At 35.9% G+C, this 20014-nt stretch overlaps 1 protein-coding gene across 2 annotated transcripts in view; it reads right to left on the reverse strand.

The window, feature by feature from the left end:
• GABRG2 (gamma-aminobutyric acid type A receptor subunit gamma2) overlaps positions 1 to 12001 on the reverse strand; it is a 114262-nt gene extending 102261 nt beyond the window's left edge. The window contains exon 1 of one of the 2 annotated variants that reach the window (XM_045502659.1): positions 11316 to 12001. In XM_045502659.1, coding sequence (XP_045358615.1) covers positions 11316 to 11422 — 107 coding nt within the window. In that variant the 5' untranslated portion in view covers positions 11423 to 12001. The remainder of the gene's footprint in view (positions 1 to 11315) is intronic. The other variant, XM_045502668.1, reaches the window with a different exon arrangement.
• Between the last annotated feature and the right edge of the window lie 8013 nt (positions 12002 to 20014).

Below are 20014 nucleotides of genomic sequence, written 5' to 3' on the forward strand. Positions count from 1 at the left end.
AATCAGATCTTACAAAAGAAAAATACATAAGGCTCTATTTCATATTCAGTGCCTTGTTTCAAGATTTATTACAAGGCTAAAATGATCAAAGTTATATGGTACTGACTTAAGAATAGTCAAGTAGACCAATGGAATAGAAAACAGATTTCAGAAACAGACCTCAACATACATGTTAATAACATTTTGACAAAGTTCAAAGGAATGTCAATAGGAAAAGGAAAATCTTCCCAGAAAATAGGGCTAAGACCATTGGATAAATGTATAGGGGAAATGAATCTCATCCTCTAACATATTAAATGAAAATAATAAAAAATTGAGATGGATCAAAGAGAAAGCTATAATTACAAAGCCTCTAGAAAAAAATATGAAAATATTTTTGCAAACTTGGGGGAGGCAAATATCTTAGATAGGATAGAAAACCACTAACCAGAATAGAAACAATGATGAATTATACTTTAAAATTGAATATTTTGTTCATCTAATCAGTAAATAATAAGCCCATAGACTGGAAAAATATTTTCACTACTTATATCTGACAAAGGACTTTTATTTATAATTCATAAAGTACTCTACAAATCAAAAATAAAATATATCAAAACAAACAAAAAACCTGAATAGGTACAACTTTACTCCCACTATAATGGTTAAAACCCCAAAGGCTTTAGTTACCAGCTTCTGACAGGTCCCCAGTGATCCTTATCTTCCTGGTATTCACACATTCACACTTTTACCTAAACCTTTCCCACTGTGTATCAGGATTGTTCTCTGTTACTAACACCACATGGCAATAGTATTGGTACATAATTATAAGATTTTATTACAAAATTCTATGGCTTCTATCTTGAGTTCTCTCTTGCACACATGAGCATTCTCTCTTTCTCTCTTCTTTCTTTTCACTCCACTTCTCCATCACCATGGAAAGGCCACCATCAAGGAAATGGAGCTTCCTATCAATATAGGAGTGAACTTGGGAATGGATTGTCCAGAACCTGCAGATAACTGGAACCCTGTTCAAGAACTTTATTGCAACCTCATGAGAGATCGTGAACCAACTAAGTCACCCCTGGATTTCTGATCCTCAGAAACCTTGTAAAATATGCTTTGGATACCTGCTTATATAGAAATAGATAACTAAAACAAAGGCAGACAATACCTAAAGTTGTAAGGGTTTGCAGCAACTTGAACTGTCACACACTAGAAAATTGTTCCAATAATTTCTTATAATATACAAATAAATCAATTCTGTGTCCCATCAATCCCACCAAGAGAAACGGAAACAGGTCCAAAGAAACACTTGTACAGTAATGTCCTTGCCAGCTTTGTCCAAACTGCTTCAAATTGGATACATCAAGAAAAGACTCAGTAAACATGCTGTAATTCATGCCATGGATTCTTAACAATAAAAAGGAACTCATAATATCTGCAACATTATTATGTCTCAAAAACGTTATGTTTAGCAAAAGCAGCTAGGTACAACCTGTTGATTTCATCACTATCAAGTTCTAGAACAGGAAAAAAAAAGTCTATGGTGAGAAAAGCCACAAGAGAGACTACCAGAAGAAGGGAGGAAAGGGAGAGGAGACAGGTAGCTAGTTGGAAAGGAGCACAAGAAAATCTACAGGTGTGATGGAAAGTAATATATATTAAAAACCTGTATGTGTGTGTGTGTGTGTGTGTGTGTGTGTGTGTAGGAGAGATGGTTATACTAGTGCATACATTTGAAAAAATTTCATCTAACTATACACCTAAATTCTGAATATTTTATTACATCCCAATTGTCTTTATTTAAATAATATATTTGATACAAGGAAAGTCTCTTTGCTGTGTGGTAAATTAGTAAGATAGCAAAACTGGAATCAGAACGATACTTTGGGTGACTGATATAGTACCCTACACAACAGATAATGTTGAGTTTAATTCTATAATCATACCTATTAAGCACAAAGAAAAACATGAGTTAGTCATGACACTTAATAGCAAAATATCAGCTTGGATTGTCTCCTTCCTCCTTACTCTCCAGGGTTTGCTGGACAACAACATGGGTTTACTCTGAAAATGGGTTGAGTAATTTTGCTCAGAAACTCAAAGACAGTGATTTCACACTATCTCTGGAAAAAGATGCTCCTTTGCATATCATTAAGGAAGCTATCTTCAAGAAGTTTCATATGTTAGCATATATTTTCTTATTATATTGGCATCTAATTGACATCTGTTAGAAATATTAAGTTTACAATAATGATCTAAAATCAATGATTAGCATAGGCATTCTACAAACTTGGGGACCTCTCCCCTATTTTCTTTTCCTATACAAGTTAAGGTAGGAGACTAAAGAACTAGAGAATTTTTATTAAGAAACTCTCTTCTGCACTCTCCTAAAATTTGGAGTTTAACAGAGGTGGAGGAGACACTTCTGCTTCTAGGAATATCCCCAGGAAATAGACCCTATAGTAGTAACAAAAACAATAACAAAAATGACATCATACAAGGGATGATTAACATGTGTGAACCCCTTTACATGTATCATATCAATTACTACACAAAATAATCTTATGTAAAATTATTATCTTCCTTTTTTTTATTTGAAGACACTAAGACTACATGAAGGTGGCTGAGGGCCATCAAGTGATGGTAGGGATAGCAATTGGAATTCTGGTCAAGTGTGGCTCCATAGCTTATGTTCTTTAAGGACTACATTACACTATAGGACCTATTTGCTTTTTTGTTTTTACTGGCAGCTGTATATGCTGAACTTAGAGTGAGATACTGTTAGGAAAATAAAAAGGCTTTTCTTTCTTCCTTTTATAAAAAAAGACAAATTTCAGGGAAAAGAAAATGAATTTTTAATTATTTAATTGAAAAAGAATTATTAAAGATCTATTAGAGGCAAAGCCCTTCTCTAAAAGCCTGGGTTATATCAGTAGACAAATCAGCAACCTTGCTTTCATTAATCCTGGCTTCTAGCTAAGGGAGGCAGAAAATGAAAAGTAAAAAATAATAAACCTGTAAGCAACATATAATAAAATTATCTGCTTAATTACTGAAGGCTTGAAGTATAAGTAAGGATCAAACATAGATGAGGATAAGTGGAATTTTGAGTACAAGGTTGAGGGTTGTTTGCAACATTACATTGAATAATCAGTGTAGGCCTCATTGGGAAAGTAATATTTGAGAAAAGACTTGAAGTAGGTGAACTAGCCAGTGGATACTTGGAAGAAATATTGCAAATGTAACAGAATTTTTTAATTAAAAAATTTTTTTAATGTTTATTTTTGAGAGAGAGAGACAGAGAGAGAATAGGCGGGGGAGGGGCAGAGAGAGGGAGACACAGAATCTGAAGCAGACTCCAGGCTCTGAGCTGTCAGCACAGAGTCTGACTCAGGGCTCAAACCCATGAACTGTGAGATAGTGACCTGATCTCAAGTCAGACCAGACACTTAATGACTGAACCACCCAGGCGCCCTGGGAACAGAATATTAAATATACTTTCCCTGTTGTCATGACCAATGTCGAGAACAGAGAAAAAATGGCAAGAAGTGTTAGGATTTCATTTAATACAAATATGTTAGGCACCAAAAAGAGGCAGACCTTGCTAGAGAAGGCTAAAACAGGTCATGGGTCCCTTTCCCTTTTCCCAGTTTGGAGCCACATAATAGATGTGTAAGGAATCAATGACAGAGGTGTTCTTACAGAAGAAGGTTATTGGCCTATGAGTAGAAAGAGCTATGCAATTTCATATCCCCTCCTCCCATGGAGGTATTTGCTCCACTTCTATCTCAAGACAATTAAAAGAAGTCACAAAATCCACTCATAGATGTCCACTGTGAGAGAAAACTAAGGAGGGCAATTGCTATCCCTACCCCAAACAGAAAATTGCATACCTGCTTTAGTGCTCTCTGAAACAGAGTGGATAGAGAATTCTTAGGTAAATTTGGCCTTTATTCTCTATAACCTGAAGAGTCTAAATGACTAGCCTGATTCTTTCCTGAAGAAGTCTAAAGGTAATAGGCTTATTTGAATGACCCAATAGTGAATAGAGTTAGAAAGATCTTCACTTCTAGAATCTGACAGGGAGTTTGCTAAGTCTATCAGTTCATATTTTATTCCTCCCTCACCCCCTCCCTCCTTCCTTCTTCCCTCTCTCTCTCCCTCCCTCTCCTCTCTGCCCTTCCCATGAATGCCAAAACAAATAAATGCCAAAACAAAACAAAATCATGTTGGAATTGTCTTTAAAAACTGTCTATCTGGTGAGATGATGCTAGCAGAGAATCAGGGTGGATATATTTTGGAGTGGAGCTGAAGGGGTGTCATCCAACATCAGCCATCATATAGTATAACTCATGTCAGGGAATAATGTGATGCTATAGGTCCCCAAAAGTGGGAAGGAGAAAGAGGGTAAATTCATAGAACCCATCCAATCTCCCCATGAAAGAATAACTCAACATTTAGGTATCTGTCACCCAGATAATACAAAGTAAGATCTTTCTCCTCCTTTAATTATCTTCTATCTTTCCACTCCAATCTCAAAAAATAGTCAAAAACAGCATAACAAGAGCATAACAAGCATAACAAGAACAGCATAACAAAAAATAGTCAAAAACAAGCATAACAAGCCAAATCCTAGGTCAAGCCTGATCAAAAGAATAGAAGAAAAAACAAAACAAAACTCACTGGGAGGTTGAAAGATCAATTTAGATGAGAGTTTAATACCTAAAAACAAGATTATTCTAAACTCTAAAATAAAGAGAAAACTTATAGGATTTGTCTTAGATATTGTCCAGGTGTGAGGAAAAGAGATTCAACAGATGAGGTTTGAAGAGAAACACAATTCTAGGCTGTACATAGCAAGTTCAATAAATCTGTTATTGGGAGGTTCAGGCAAATTTTAAGTATCATCTCCTAAGAGAAGACATGAAATTAAAGATCTACAAAAATCCTTAGAAAAAAAATAATGAAAGACGAAATCAAGGCAACTAAACTAAATATTCAAGCAGAAATAATATTACTACTTCAATATCTGGGTATCTCTATGTTCAATATGTTAATATTTAATGTTGACATTTTTTTTTAAATTTTTTTTCAACGTTTTTATTTATTTTTTTTGGGGACAGAGAGAGACAGAGCATGAACGGGGGAGGGGCAGAGAGAGAGGGAGACACAGAATCGGAAACAGGCTCCAGCCTCTGAGCCATCAGCCCAGAGCCCGACGCGGGGCTCGAACTCACGGACCGCGAGATCGTGACCTGGCTGAAGTCGGACGCCTAACCGACTGCGCCACCCAGGCGCCCCTAATGTTGACATTTTAATCACCTCAATCATACAAGCAACTGCTTAATTAACTTTGGCATATGATAGCTTAATATCAAAGTGCTTAAGCTTTAATTTCCAGAGGAGTATGAATTTACACCTAGAAATTGGGGCTTTATTTTTTTTCTGAGAATTTTTGCATGCACATTCTTTTCTCTGGTCTCATGAGTTTGATAAGGAAAATAATATTTTCTTTGTGAAAGCTGTAGGAAATGAGATATGGAGAAGTTAAGGGACTAGTCTGAGTCTTCTTGAATATTAGTTGTACAGCAGGATTAAAACTGCTCTAATCACATTCTTAGGGCAATAATCCAAACTACACAAGTATAGCCAGCCTTTTGCTTTCTAACGGTAAGAAAATACTTGGATTGTTTTGAGATATGAAAGGCCTCTCTAGTTGACTTTACTGGGAGGGTTGTTTGCTACTCATTTCTCCCATATTCTGGAGAATAAATATCCTTTAAAAGAAAATAAAAAAACCCTTCTTTAAGTTACACATTAGTGGCTTGGAGTAAAAATAAAATTTAACTCCAAATCATATTAATCCCTATAGTATTGTGATAAGATTGCAAAATATGGTAATAATTCTATATCATTAAAAAATCATTGTATAACTCTATAGATAAAATGCCATGTAAATGCTAAATAAGTAGCACTAGCATTACACTCTCCACCCATTAATAAGGAAAACCATATGAATAGCAAATAAAATAATAGTGGGGAAAACAAGAATACTTTTAAGCAAAGATCCTTTATAATCATTGAAACCCTGCCATGAACACAAGTTTGGTTGTAGAACAAAAGTCTATGTAGTAAGACAAATATGTACTATGTAGTAAGACAAATATGTACTTCAATTACAAGTATGTGTCATTCCAGGGGCACCTGGGTGGCTCAGTTGGTTGAGCGTCTGACTCCAGCTCAGGTCATGATCTCACAGTTTTTGAGTTTGAGTCCTGCATCGCGCTCTGTGCTGACAGCTCAGAGCCTGGAGCTTGCTTCAGATTCTGTGTCTCCCTCTCTCTCTGCCCCTCCCCACTTGTGCTCTGTCTCTCGCTGTCTCTCAAAAATAAACAAATGTTAAAAAAAAAAACATTTAAAAAAACAAGTATGGGTCACTCCAGCAAAGTCTACTTGTATTTGAACAATGAAAAGCCTGTTTTGGAATGGCTAGGAAACTGTGGCAGTGACAAGGAGACAGAGCCCTACTAACATATTTACAACAAAGATAAAGTCTCCAAAGTTAACATTATTTCCCTTCAATTTGAAAAATTCTTTTTTTTTTAAAGTTTGTTTATTTTCAGGGGCACCTGGGTGGCTCAGTCAGTTGGGTGTCCAACTTCAGCTCAGGTCATGATCTCACAGTTCATGAGTTCAAGCCCCAAGTCGGACTCTGTGCTGACAGCTTAGAGCCTGGAGCCTGCTTAAAATTCTATGTCTCCCTCTCTCTCTGCTCCTCCCCCACTCATGCTCTGTCTCTCTCTCTCCTTCAAAAATAAGTAAAAACATTAAAAAATTTTAACTCTATATATTTTCAGAGAGACAGAGACAGAGACAGTGCAAGTGGGGAGGAGCAGAGAGACTGAGAGCGAGAGACAGAGAGAGAGAGAATTCCAAACAGGCTCCACGCTACCAGCACTGAGACCAATGTGGGGCTTGAACTCATGAACTGTGAGATCATGACCTGAGCTGAAATCAAAAGTCGGATGCTTAACCAACTGAGCCACCCAGGCACTCCTAACTTGAAAATTTTTTGACATGGAAGCAAATTTCAAGTGTGTAGAACAGAGACCTCTATCATTAAGTATTCTGTAGTTCAATTATTTTGAGGAGATTATTCTAAATGAAGTCTAAGATATCAGACAGACATTTATGTAACTACTTAAATTAAAAGCCAATTCTTAAATTCCTGACTATAAGTCAAATATTTTGTGTAGATGGTGATGGGCAGCTGGATTTTGAGAAATACTGGGTGATCATATTTTTCTTTTTTCTTTTTTTTCCAGGTACATGTTTGCCCCAGGGTAGACTGTTTGAAATTTTACACCTACAACTAAGCAATTAACTATGCTGAGGAAATTATTTTTCTTCTAAATAAAACCAAGTGGAGGATTTAGAAATATAGGAAAGAATAAGGTTGTAGCTAGAGATGAATTCTGTTAACAAACAGGGTTGTAGTGAAGAATCACAAGATCCTCTCTACAAGCAGGATCATAGCCTGTTAAAGTTAAAACTATGAAAAAATTGGTTATGGATCAAAATCTTTAGCAGCTCGCCGTAAGAGTCACCTGAAGCATTTCTGTTCAGAGAACAGCTAAGAACAGAAAATATTTACAAGTCTTGAACTCAGTTTTCTTCTTTTATAATTCAGTGTGGGGTACCTAAGTGGCTCAGTCAGTTAATCATCCAACTCTTGGTTTCAACTCATGATCTCAAGGTCTGTATAGGTTCAAGCCCCAAGTCAGGCTCTGTGCTGACAGCGTAGAGCCTGCTTGGGATTCTCTCCCTCCTTCTTTCTCTCTCTCTCTCTCTGTCTGTCCCTCCTCTGTTCATGTTCTATCTCTTTCAAAATAAACTCAAAAAAATAAAAAATAAATTAATAAATGAAATAAAATTCAGTGCTCAAACTTCAAGGTAAGGGTTACATTTAATATCAAAAATTTAATCAAATTCATGTCTATTCAATCTATCCTTGAAAAAAATTGTTATAAAAATCTTATTTTATTCTGATATAAATAAAATATATTTGCTTTTAACACTTATTCCTATTTATTCTAAAAAGTTTCTATTACATTAAAATTTCTATTTCTTTTTTCTTGTTAGGGTATCTTTACTCTGAGGTGGAATGTAGTTACATTGAAAGAGTTTATAAAATTGTAAAATTTGTTTTAAAACCTGTATGTATGAAAAGTTGTACATGGAGTGTATGTAGTTTGTGAATATAATTACACACACATTCACACATGTATGCATATTTTATTTTTTCAGCCAATGTTTACTCACACATGAGTTGGGTTTACTAAAATTCTTTCTAGGTATTCCTTATCCTTTGTGGTTTATATAATATGCCCAATGTTACAAATGAAAAATTCTGTATATGAAATTGACTCATTATGCTCAGTTGAATAATAAAATAGCATTAATCAAAGCACTTGTAAATATTAAATATGGTGATACATAAACTTCTAGAAATCAGCAAAGTAAATACCACTTTTTTTCAATGTGGGTCTAGGGTACTTATTGAAAGTGAATATTCCTGAGATCCATCCCAGAAATAAAGATTCAGAATCTTTCAGTGTAGGGTTCAGGAATCTCCATTTTGCTAAGTTTTTTAGGTGATTCTTATGACAGCACTATAAACAAGATACAGGACAGTTTACATAACTTTGAGTTTCAGAAACTAATATTTCCCACACAAGAAGAGATATTAGGTGCTAACATCCTCATCCCAATGCTTTATATCCTCTTTGTTTTCCTTTGGTATAAACACAACGTAATAAATTTAGTCAATTTAATAAGGGGTAAAAACTTATTCTTTGCAGGGATATAAATGAAAAAGTCAATTAAATATTTGTTTCTTAAAGTTCCCTTCAACTTTCTAGGTGGTTCTACTGCCACTATTTACCCCCCAAACCTCTTTTAAATTGGCTCCTAGGATCCCACATTTTCCCAGATGCTTTTTTGTCCTCCTTTAGAATCAGCTTTAGACATCAAAGCTTCTATTTCCATCCAGCCCTATTCAGCCACTCAAATGGCTTTTTTTTTTATGAGATTGCAGCAAACTAAAACTCTGATCACATTCTCTGCACTAAACTGCAATGACTCCATTCCCTCTCATTACTGAGAAAATATGCAAATCCTCCTATTGGAGAGTTTACATTACACATTATTTACATTATTTAGAGCTATCTAAAAAGCTCATCTAGGGTACTAAGCAAAGAATTGAAAATTAAAATGTATCACTAAAGTTTTACTTTTTATATAATATTGGAAAAGTCAGAGCTGTGGCAACAAAAAGGCATGTTAAATATGATACTATTATGAAAAATAATAAAATTATATATTTTTCATTAAAATAAGGCTATTGGAGATAAATAAGAATATCTTCATTGATTTAGTTATAAAATTGTTTACTAAGATAGACATGAAGAGGAAGGAAAGACATATTTCCCTATGTCCTGTCTAGATTTCAATCCACAGGTTTCATAACTGGTAACAAAATGAGAATGATATTCTATCCATAAGCAACTATCAACTCTTTAATTCCTGAGACAAATTAAGAGCTACACAAAACACTGAACAGAAATATATATGCATAATTTTTAAAAAGAAAAAATGATTTTCCAGGATTCCACTCAAATGTATTGCATAGAACAATTTCCAGTGAAAGGTAGTATACACTTCTGAGAAAGCTACCTAATCTTATACTCTTAATGAAAACACATTCTATTTTTATAGTAAAGAACAAAGGTATGAAGAGTGCTGAAAGAATTAAGCAGAACCTGTCTCTGCTTAAAAACTCCAAAAAAAAAGCTTTCACTCCTTGTTTTCCCTGTGTCTCTTCTTTATCAGAAATCTTTATCTGCCAATACCTACCCTAGATAATGGAGGACCAGAGAAGTTAACTAGAAAATTTTGATAAAATAAAAGTTTAACCCTCATGCCTTTTGTCTTTTTTTGCCACAACTACTACACAAGAGTATCAACTCCCACAAAAACCTTAGGGCAATGACTTGATTTCTTCTATAGCTAGTTTTTTTCTCTTCTTTTTGTGGGGTGCTAGGTGGAGGAAGATGAGAGTAATTCTTCCAGAGCTTTACTTCAAAATGACAGTATAGAGGAAAGTAAGAAACGTAAGTAGTGGACTTCTAACTTGACTTTGGCCCTGGCTAGAAATCCTGAGGGTATGTGTACGTGAGGTCCAGGGGCTATTCAGGTGTGTAGATAAATGATGATCTATAGGTGGAAAAATATTCTCCTGATACTTTTGGTGCAATGAAGTTCAGGAAAATTTGGGTGCAAAGCACTTCAGAGAATATAATTTTGCTCAGCGTTTTTAGGAATTCATCTTTCCCTTACCCATTTTCCATTTAGTGCAGCAAGGCTTTAAGGTATCAATGCATAACTTCACAATTTTGGCTTAACATTTACTTTGTTCAGCTTATTTTTCAACACTGCAGCAAGACCACCTCTTTTCTAGCCATATATCCTCTATAAATTCATCAACTACATTATCCACCCCATGCCCCAGTCCTCCTCCCACCTCCTGGAGGGTGTAGAGAAATCAGAATATCCCCCCCCCACCACCACCACCACCCCCAGAGGTTTTTAGTGCTCTCTGGCTCCCTTGGCCTTCTGTCTGCACTATAGGGATGTCCTGTATAGAATTAGAGATGTCCTATGGGATTAGATAAGCTTCTTTTCCTTTTGGCCCTAACTGGGACTGCTGTCCCTGGTGCTGAACCATGTCTGCCCATCAGGGAATCTGCTGCTAAGTCAATGGGGCTGAATAGAAAATCTGGCTGACTGATTTTAAGAATGTCCCGGTGCAGGAGCAAGCAATACTTTGGTGTACAGGAACAGAACCCCTCCCTGCCACATACATACATCTCCTGGGTGTGATCCAGGATCCCATTTGCAGTTTTCTGCTCTAGACCCCCCACCCAAAATGTCTCCAACATGGCCTCAATTGCCGGCATGTATCAGTTCAGCCCACCTCCATATCAGATTGCAGTATTATCAAAATGCTACTCCCCAAATACAAAGTCTTCATGACGTTAGCTTTTCTACTCTAAAACAAAACAAATAAAACCAAAAAAATTAAGAAATAAATGAAAGTGACCTTCCTCTTTTCTCCCTCTCTTTTCTGCCCCCCTATTTTCACATTCCCCTCATTTATAACCCCATATCCCAGAACAGTGTTTAAAATCTGGGTGGTCTCCCTATTTCCACATCCCTCCCCCTCCCCCACGTCTCCGGAACAAAACAACGCTGAAAACAGCACATCTTACCCGGGGTAGAGCGATAGCAGGAGCAGAATCCACACCATCATTTTCTGTGAAAATACAGGAGTCGAGTAGTCTGAGCTTCCTGTGCTCCATATATTTGTCGGACTCATCGCTTTTTTTCCTCCTCTGCCTCTAGCCTCTTGGTTGCAGAAGGAGCCCTCCCCTTTGTATTATTATTATGCTTATGATCTGATGGTGGCTCCCCCCACCTGCCTCTAGTAGGTCCCTTCACTGAGATGCTGTGTTGCCATCAGCTCTGGGAATTAATATTCAGGGGGCAGAAATAAGATCAACACAAACGCTTGCAGATACCATCAAAGCGTCAGCTCTGGGAGCGGCTTCCAAGACTAGGGGAATAATGTATTTGAGGCAGGGGGAGGGTACAGGGAGAGACGCACACCGAGACAAATAAGGGAGAGAGATGCGCGCACACTCTACACATACTCCTGCCCCTGACACTTACACATACTCCCCCGGTCCATCGTTTTAGGATTATTTGTTTGCTGTTTTGATTTTTTTTCTTTTAGTGAGGGCAGGCAGGGCTAAGGCTGTGTGTGTGTGTGTGTGTGTGTGTGTGTGTGTGTGTGTGTGTTTAAAAGAAATTTAAAAAAAAAATCAAAGAGTCTCTGCGCGATTAACTATCACGCAGATTAACTATGAGGTCAAAGTGGAAGTGATGCACGCTGCTGCAGCACGAATTAACACATGCGTGGTGTCTTCCCAGCGCTTTTAAACTCCTTACTGCACACACAAGCATGCAAAGACTGACTTTCATGGGAACGAGAGATGCTTTAGCAAGCCCCTAAACTATATCACCAGTGACAGAAGGTTTGTCTCATCAGATCTGCCAAGAATCCTTATTAAAATCGTGAAGTCTTAGAAGTCACGGTTACACTGTAGGAGGAGGAGGGGCAGAAGTGGGGGGTGGGGGAGGAATGACCGTTTCTCTCTAAATCTCCCTGTAGGGAAACAGATTTGGTGAATTTTCCATTTGAATGAAGGGAGAAAACATTGATAGAATTAAAAGACAAGAAAAAATTCTATGCTCCCCAGGATTCACTCCTCCCTTTTTTGTTCCCCTTCCCCAGTGAAAATGTAAAGACACGAACACTTGAAGGATGAAAATAATTACACTGAGATAGTTGTTTAAGTAAAGAATATAGACCACAAAATAGTGGCTACTTTTTGAAGAGAGTTGGTCAAAGGGGAAAGGTCAAGAGGACATTTAAATAATATAAGGAGATTTCTATTCACTGTATGGGAATTGCCTTTTTTGTTGTTGTTGTTCTGCTTGGTGACAATCCTGAAAATTTCTGGGGTGGATGAGTCGTGGTAGCATGCTTCCTTCTTGCTTAGAATGTTACCATGGATACTGATACATGGGAGATATCCCTCTGTGCCATCCTAGTTCATCTGCCACAGAGGAAACCCCATTACTCATCATAAGAAGAAAGTGAAAATTGTTTCAAGTTTCCAGTAGAGTCCAGACCACAGCAAAGATGTTTATGAACAGATACAGGTGAAGAGGACTAATAAGATGCCTTGTTGCCATATAGCAGGGAGTCATTTCAAAACCAGAGGCTTTTCTACAGAAAGTCTTCCAGGTGGGGAACTTGAGTAAGGAGTCCAGGAGGCAGAGGAATAGAATATTCCAACCACAACCCTAAACTCTGCCCAAGGAAAGCAGAGAGAATTGATAGAAGTTGAGGAAATTCATTCTGACAATGAAGCAAAAAGGGTCTAACAGACACACCTGGAATCCTAAAGGCCTTAAAAATCTGCCTCATTTTATGACATTTAAACAGAATCCAGTCAAAACAATAGTCACAGGAAGCAGGCGAGTGACTTCTTTCTATTGTTATTAAAATAGAGGGAGAAAAATTGTAAATCTCTATCTTTGTAATTTTCTTGTTCCTTGCTATACTGTGAAGAACTTTGGCCCTCTTTATGTTTACATTTATTTACAAAAAGATGCTAGGTTGTTAATAGTTGTATCTTTGTTTTGTTTTAATTTTTGATGTTTATTTGATTTTGAGGGAGAGAGAGAGAGAGAGAGAGCATGAGCAAGGGAGGTATAGAGAGACAGGGAGACACAGAATCCCAAGCAGGCTCCAGGCTCTAAGCTGTCAACACAGAGACTAAAGTGGGAATCAGGTTCGAGCCCAGGAACTATGAGATCATGACCTGAGCCAAAGTGGGACACTTAACTTACTGAGCCACCCAGGCGCCCCAGCTGTATCTTTGTTTTTAATGAAGATATCCTACTGTATTTTTGTAGGCTAAGGCCAGATGCCTACCAAAACCAAGCCAATAAGATAAATGAAAGAAAAGGGCTGTGTTTCTGAATAACTTAAGGGCTGGAAATGATACACATTGAAGTGTTCACACCCCTTCTGAATGGAGTTGCCACTGCTCTGTTCTAGTTAGAGTTGCCAGAGAAAATGGAAATAAAATTATGAGAAATGTTCCCATTTTTAAAACACAAAGGAAGCCACACCAAACATATGTAGGCCATTAGCTTGCAAATATTGTTTATAGCACATGAAAAATTGATGTGACAATTCTGTCTTCTATATTTCCAATTTTGCATCTTAAGGTTTTTTTCCTCCTGAGTTTAGTGACAAGCATATTAACCTGAGAGAATGAATGCTATCATATTCCCAAAGTAGTAATTCACATATTGATCCCTTATCACTATCATAACAGTCTCTGTAAATTCTAATCTATTTTAATAACGGAACACCTTTCAGCATATTAAAAGAATCTGTGAAATTTTACTTTTTTAAAATTTTTTATAGCATTTGTATACAATTTTACCTGCCCTATTCCTGGCTAGGCTTCAGTTTGCCTCTCAGGACCTTTCCTGTCTGGTGAGTACTCTGAAGAAAATTATTTTAATATATTTTCTAAGATTTGCAATACATATTATATTCACTGGTATTTGGAAGACACCTTATCCACTAATTTATTTTTTAATTACCTTTTAGTTACATTTATTCTTGCCCATTTTTAAGAAAATATGTTTATAACACATATTTAACCATTATTTGGTAATTATGATGCTTATACTTTCATTGTAAATGATATATGTATACCTACACAAATATGCATTTATATTAAAATTTTAAAATTTTTATAAAACAGAAAAAAAACTACTACCTGATTCTGTCATCTAAGCAAGCCATTGTCAATGTTTGAGATTCTTTTTGCAGTTTAACTTTTTCTGAATAAACTTTTATTTTTACTAATAATTTGACATTATTATTATTATTATTATTATTATTATTATTATTATTATCAAAAGTGAATTATGAGGTCAAAAGTTGGACCAGTTTGGTTGTTGATAGCAAATCTCTTATCACTTGGGAAATCAAAGTATATTATTGCAGTTCTAGTCCTGGTAATGTAGAAATTGGCTAGCCATCCTGCATGCTAAAAATTATAAGTAGTGGACAAAATAGTAAACAAACTGTGTAAAGTACTAGAAAGTTACCAAAGCAAGCAGAAAGTATTGAACATCTGACCACAGAAAGATGAAACTGAATTGGATGAGATGTACCATTATGTGGCTTTTCCACAGAGGGCAGTTAAAGAATGACCAACTTGTCCCTATTAGCCACCAATTTGCCTGATTTGAGCATGGGAGGTCCCAAATTCCAGGAAAACCCTCAACCCCAGAAAGGATGGCTAAAATCAGAAGGCAGCAATCTTATTAGTTTGAGATTCCAAAGAAGGACATGTGGGTGCCTGAGCTGCTCAAGCTGAGGGGGAAATCACAGAAAAAAAAAAAAAAATAACAGAGAACTAAGAGTCAAAATCTGTAAGCAAACTTCCCTTACCTGTTTGTTTTGGGGTGAAAGACACCAAAAAGCCTGGAAAAAAGTTAAAAACAGACTGAAAAAGCTAAGCCAGTATTTCAGCTGCCACTCAGTGCAGGAGAGACTGAGTTTGGAATTTCAATCCACCAAGTTAGAGGATCATAATAAATACATCATACTTTTCTTAAAAACCCTAGAAGGACCATGACCCTTCTCTGCTGTAGGAACAGGATTTGTTCTAAGCCTAAGGACAAAACTGAAACTAACCTGAAAACAATATAGAACTAATCCTGCCCAAGATGAAGGTCATTTGTCAATAATTTAACTCCTAATAAAACAAAAATCAACCTTCTTTAGAGGACTATTAAGAATCAGAATGTTGATAACATAGAAATTGTTTTGATACATGGTAAAATTGCTTGATTCATGATAAAAAAAAAAAAGACATTCTAAGTCTTATACATACAGGATAATAGGACACATATTTTTTAAAAATAGCATTCAATATAAACAAAACCTGAGATGTAATTAGCAAATAAGGGATATTCAGTCAGCTAATTTTATCATGATAGTTATGTGGTCAGTGAGTGTACAGTAGGGAATCTCAGCAAAGAAATAGAAACTACTTTAAAAAATAGAAAATTCTAGACCAAAATGTATAATACCTGAAAGGTATGGGTTTTAATAACAGATTGACAATTGCAGAATGGAAGCAATAATCAGTAGAATTAAAAATAGATCAATAAAAATTATCTGACATAAAAATCACAGAAAAAAATATTGAAAAAAAATTTAAAAGAGCTACGAAAATCTGTGTGACAGTCTCAAGCCTCCCGATAAGCTATCGTAGAAGGAGAAGAAAGTAAAGCAGAAACATATTTAAAGTAGTAATAGCCAGGGGCACCTGGGTGGCGCAGTCGGTTGGGCGTCCGACTTCAGCCAGGTCACGATCTCGCGGTCCGGGAGTTCGAGCCCCGCGTCGGGCTCTGGGCTGATGGCTCAGAGCCTGGAGCCTGTTTCCGATTCTGTGTCTCCCTCTCTCTCTCTGCCCCTCCCCTGTTCATGCTCTGTCTCTCTCTGTCCCAAAAATAAATAAACGTTGAAAAAAAAATTAAAAAAAAAATAATAAATAAAGTAGTAATAGCCAAAAGATTTCCCAAAATTGGTAATAAAAAATTTATTATAGATCCAAGAAGTTCAGTGGACTCCAAGCAGAGTAAACATAATGAAAAGTACCCCTGGGAACTTTATAATCACACATATAAAATCTAAAGATTAAATGAATATTTTGAAAATATTCAGAGAACAGTGAAACACTTTAATTGCTAGAGGTTAACATTGCAATGATGGTTGACTGATCAAAACAGTTTGGGGCAGGAAACAGTGGGTGACATCTTTAAAGAGCTGAAAAAAGGTATATATAGAATTCTATATCCAGTAAATGGATCCTTCAAAAGTGAACCCCCATAAAAAAAAGACATTTTCAAATAAATGAAAGGTGAGAGAATTTGTCACCAGCAGAGCTGCGACAGCATTAATAAAGTAAATTCTTCAGGCTGAGGGAAAGTGATACCATATAGAAACCCAGATCTACACAAGTGAAGAGCGTTGAAAATATGTGAGAAAAAAAAAAAAAAAAACCACATACCTTATTGTGTTTCATGTAAAAGAGACCTTTTACTTTCTTTCTTTTTGTTTATTTTTATTTGTTTTCAGAGAGAGTGCTTGTGCACACTGGGGAGGGGCAGAGAAAGAGAGAGGGAGAAAAAGTCCCAGGCACTGACTGTGAAGCCCAATGCAGGGCTCATACTCACGAATGGTGAGATCATGACCTGAGCTGAAACCAAGAGTTGGTTGCTTAACTGACTGAGCCATCCAGGCACCCCAAGAGACCAGAATTTTAATGCAAATATTATAACAGCTCATTCTGGAGTTAATAACACATACGTGTATAATAGCACAAAGTATCTCAGAGATGGGGTTAAGTAAATTACACTGTTCCAAATTTCTTCCATTTCATGAAGTGACATAATAGCAACTATAAATAGACTGATAAGTTAAAGATGAATACGGCAACCCTTAAAGCACCCCTGGAAATACTACAAAAGGATATAGCTAAAAATCATTAGAGAAATTAAAACCAAATACTAAAAAATAATTCATGAATGCAAAAGAAGGCAAAAAATTACAGAATGGGGAGGAAATAACAAGATAAGGAGAATACAAATAGCAAAATGCTGGCTGAAAATAGATATAAATACAAGGAGTATTAGAAGATATAAAGTGCTATTTATTATAATGACAAAAAGATTGATTCATAAAGAAGACATAAAAATTAGAAAATTTTACACACCTGATAATAGAGCTAAAAATAAAATGAAGCAATGACTGACAGGAGAAATAGATCTATCCCACAGTCCTAGTTGGCAATATTAAAAGTCTTCTGACTTCACAATTATACAACAGTATGCTCAATAATTATAGAGTAAATTAACCAATGTGCATAACTATGAAATGTTCATTAAACAACCTCAGTAAATTTCAAGATTTTGAAAGCTTATAGTATATATTCTCTTACAACAAAAGAATTCAATTGGAAAACAATAATAGAAAAGTTCCAAAAACTGTGACAATTGAACAATATATGTCTAAATAATTCATAGATCAAAGAGGAAACCACATTTGCTTCAAAACAAATGAAAATACAACATATCAAAATTTGTTTTGTGGAGCTAAAGCAGGATATGGAGAAAATTTATAATTGTATATATGTAGAAAAGAAGAAAAATTAAAATTAATTGTCTAAGCTTCTGGCTTCAGTAGCTAGCAAAAAGAATCAATTAATGAGTTCTACATATACATATTCATTTGACTTTCAACAAAGCTAAGCCATTTTAAAGGGGACAGATTAATATTTTAAACCAATGAGGTTGGAAAAATGGGTAAATTTTATCTTATAATTATTATTTTTTAAGTAGGGCTCCACACCCATCATAGGGCTTAAACCTAATGACCTTGAGATTAAGAGTCATGGTCTGTTGACTGTGCCAGCCAGGTTGCCTCCAGATGGATGTTTTTTTTCAAATAATCTTTGCCTTTTATTCTATCATACTTGCAAAAGCTAAAAATTATGGTCTTTAGAAAGACTATCTTCATGACTTTGGGGTAGGAAAAACTTCTTAGAGAAGATATAAAAATTATTAAACATATGACATTAATAAGTTGAACTTCATAAAAATAAAATTTTCTGTTTATCTAAAGATTCCACAAGAAAAAAATAGAAAGAAAGAAAAAGAAAAGTCAAGTCACATACAGGGAGAAAATATTCCCAATGAAAATATCCAACAAAGAGCTTGTATCCAGTATACATAAAGAAATCCTACATCTTGGGGCACCTGGGTGGCTCAGCTGGTTAAGTGTCCAACTCCTGATTTCAGCTCAGGCCATGATCTCACCACTCATGAGATACAATCCCATGTGGGGCTCTGTGCTGATGGCACAGAGCAAGCTCAGGATCCTCTCTTTCTTTCTGTCTGCCACTCCCCTGCTTGTGCTGTCTCTCAAATTAAATAAATAAATATTAAGAAAAAAAAAAGAAAGAAATCTGGGGCACCTGGGTGGCTCAATCTGGTAAACAGCTGACTTTAGCTGAGGTCACGATCTCACGGGTTGAGTTCAAGTCACCCCCACCCCCCACCTTGAGCTCTGTCCTGTTAGCCCAAAGCCTGGAGCCTGTTTCAGATTCTGTGTTTCCATCTCTCTCCTCTCTCCTGCTTGCTCTCTCATCCAATCTCTCTCTCTCTCTCTCTCATTCTCTCTCAACCTCTCTCTCAATCTGTCTCAAAAGTAAGATGAAAACATTAAAAAAAAAGAAATTCTACATCTTATGAATGAAAATACAAACAACCTAATAAAAATGGTCAAAATACTTGAGTAGGCATTTAATGAAAAAATTGTATGTGTATCTAATAAGACATGAAAAGTTTCTCATTGTCAGTACTCATTAACCAAATATGAATTGAAACCACAATGATTTTTTTCATATTAACAAAACCGGCAATGCCAAAATTTTAGAAGGTGGAGAGCAACCAAAACTCATTCTTTTTCTGGTGAAAATGTAAAATGGTACAACAATTTTAGCAGTTTCTTACATACGGTAAACTTCTGCTTACCAGATGACCAAGTGATTCTACATCAAGATATTTTGTCAAATAAAAATAAAATTGTATGTCCCCCCAAAAGCCCTATACAAGAATTGTGTTGAAGATTTATTAGATGTGGAACAATCTAAATATAATCAACAGAAGAATGAATAATCAGATTCCATGCCATATTTAAAAAATGGAAAAATAAATTTCTTAGCAATAATCTTAAAAGCCACTTACTCACATGCACATATACATAAACATGTATCTCTATCTATCTATCTATCTATCTATCCATACATACATACATACATACATCCACACAGACACACATACACACAGGGGCACCTGGATGGCTCAATTGGTTGAGTGCCCTACTCTTGATTTCAGCTCAGGTCATGATCTCAGGGTCATGAGATTGAGCCCCACATCAGGCTCTGTACTAAGGATGGAGCCTGCTTAAGACTCTCCTTCTCCCTTTGCCCTTCCCCTGCTTGTACTCTCTCTCCCCCCTCCCCAAAAAATAAAAATAAATAAATAAAATATATATACACACATACATATATACATTCAGTAACATAGTTGAGTCTCAAAAATATGTTAAGCAAAAGAAGCCAGGGCTAAATAAATAAATAAATAAATAAATAAATAAATAAATAAAACATTCCAGTTATATGATCTTCAGAGTCAGCAAAATAAGTCTATGTGACTAAAACCAGAACAAAGTTTGACTATAATA

This window comes from Leopardus geoffroyi, chromosome A1 (assembly GCF_018350155.1).
Source record: "Leopardus geoffroyi isolate Oge1 chromosome A1, O.geoffroyi_Oge1_pat1.0, whole genome shotgun sequence".
NCBI classification, from domain to species: domain Eukaryota; kingdom Metazoa; phylum Chordata; class Mammalia; order Carnivora; family Felidae; genus Leopardus; species Leopardus geoffroyi.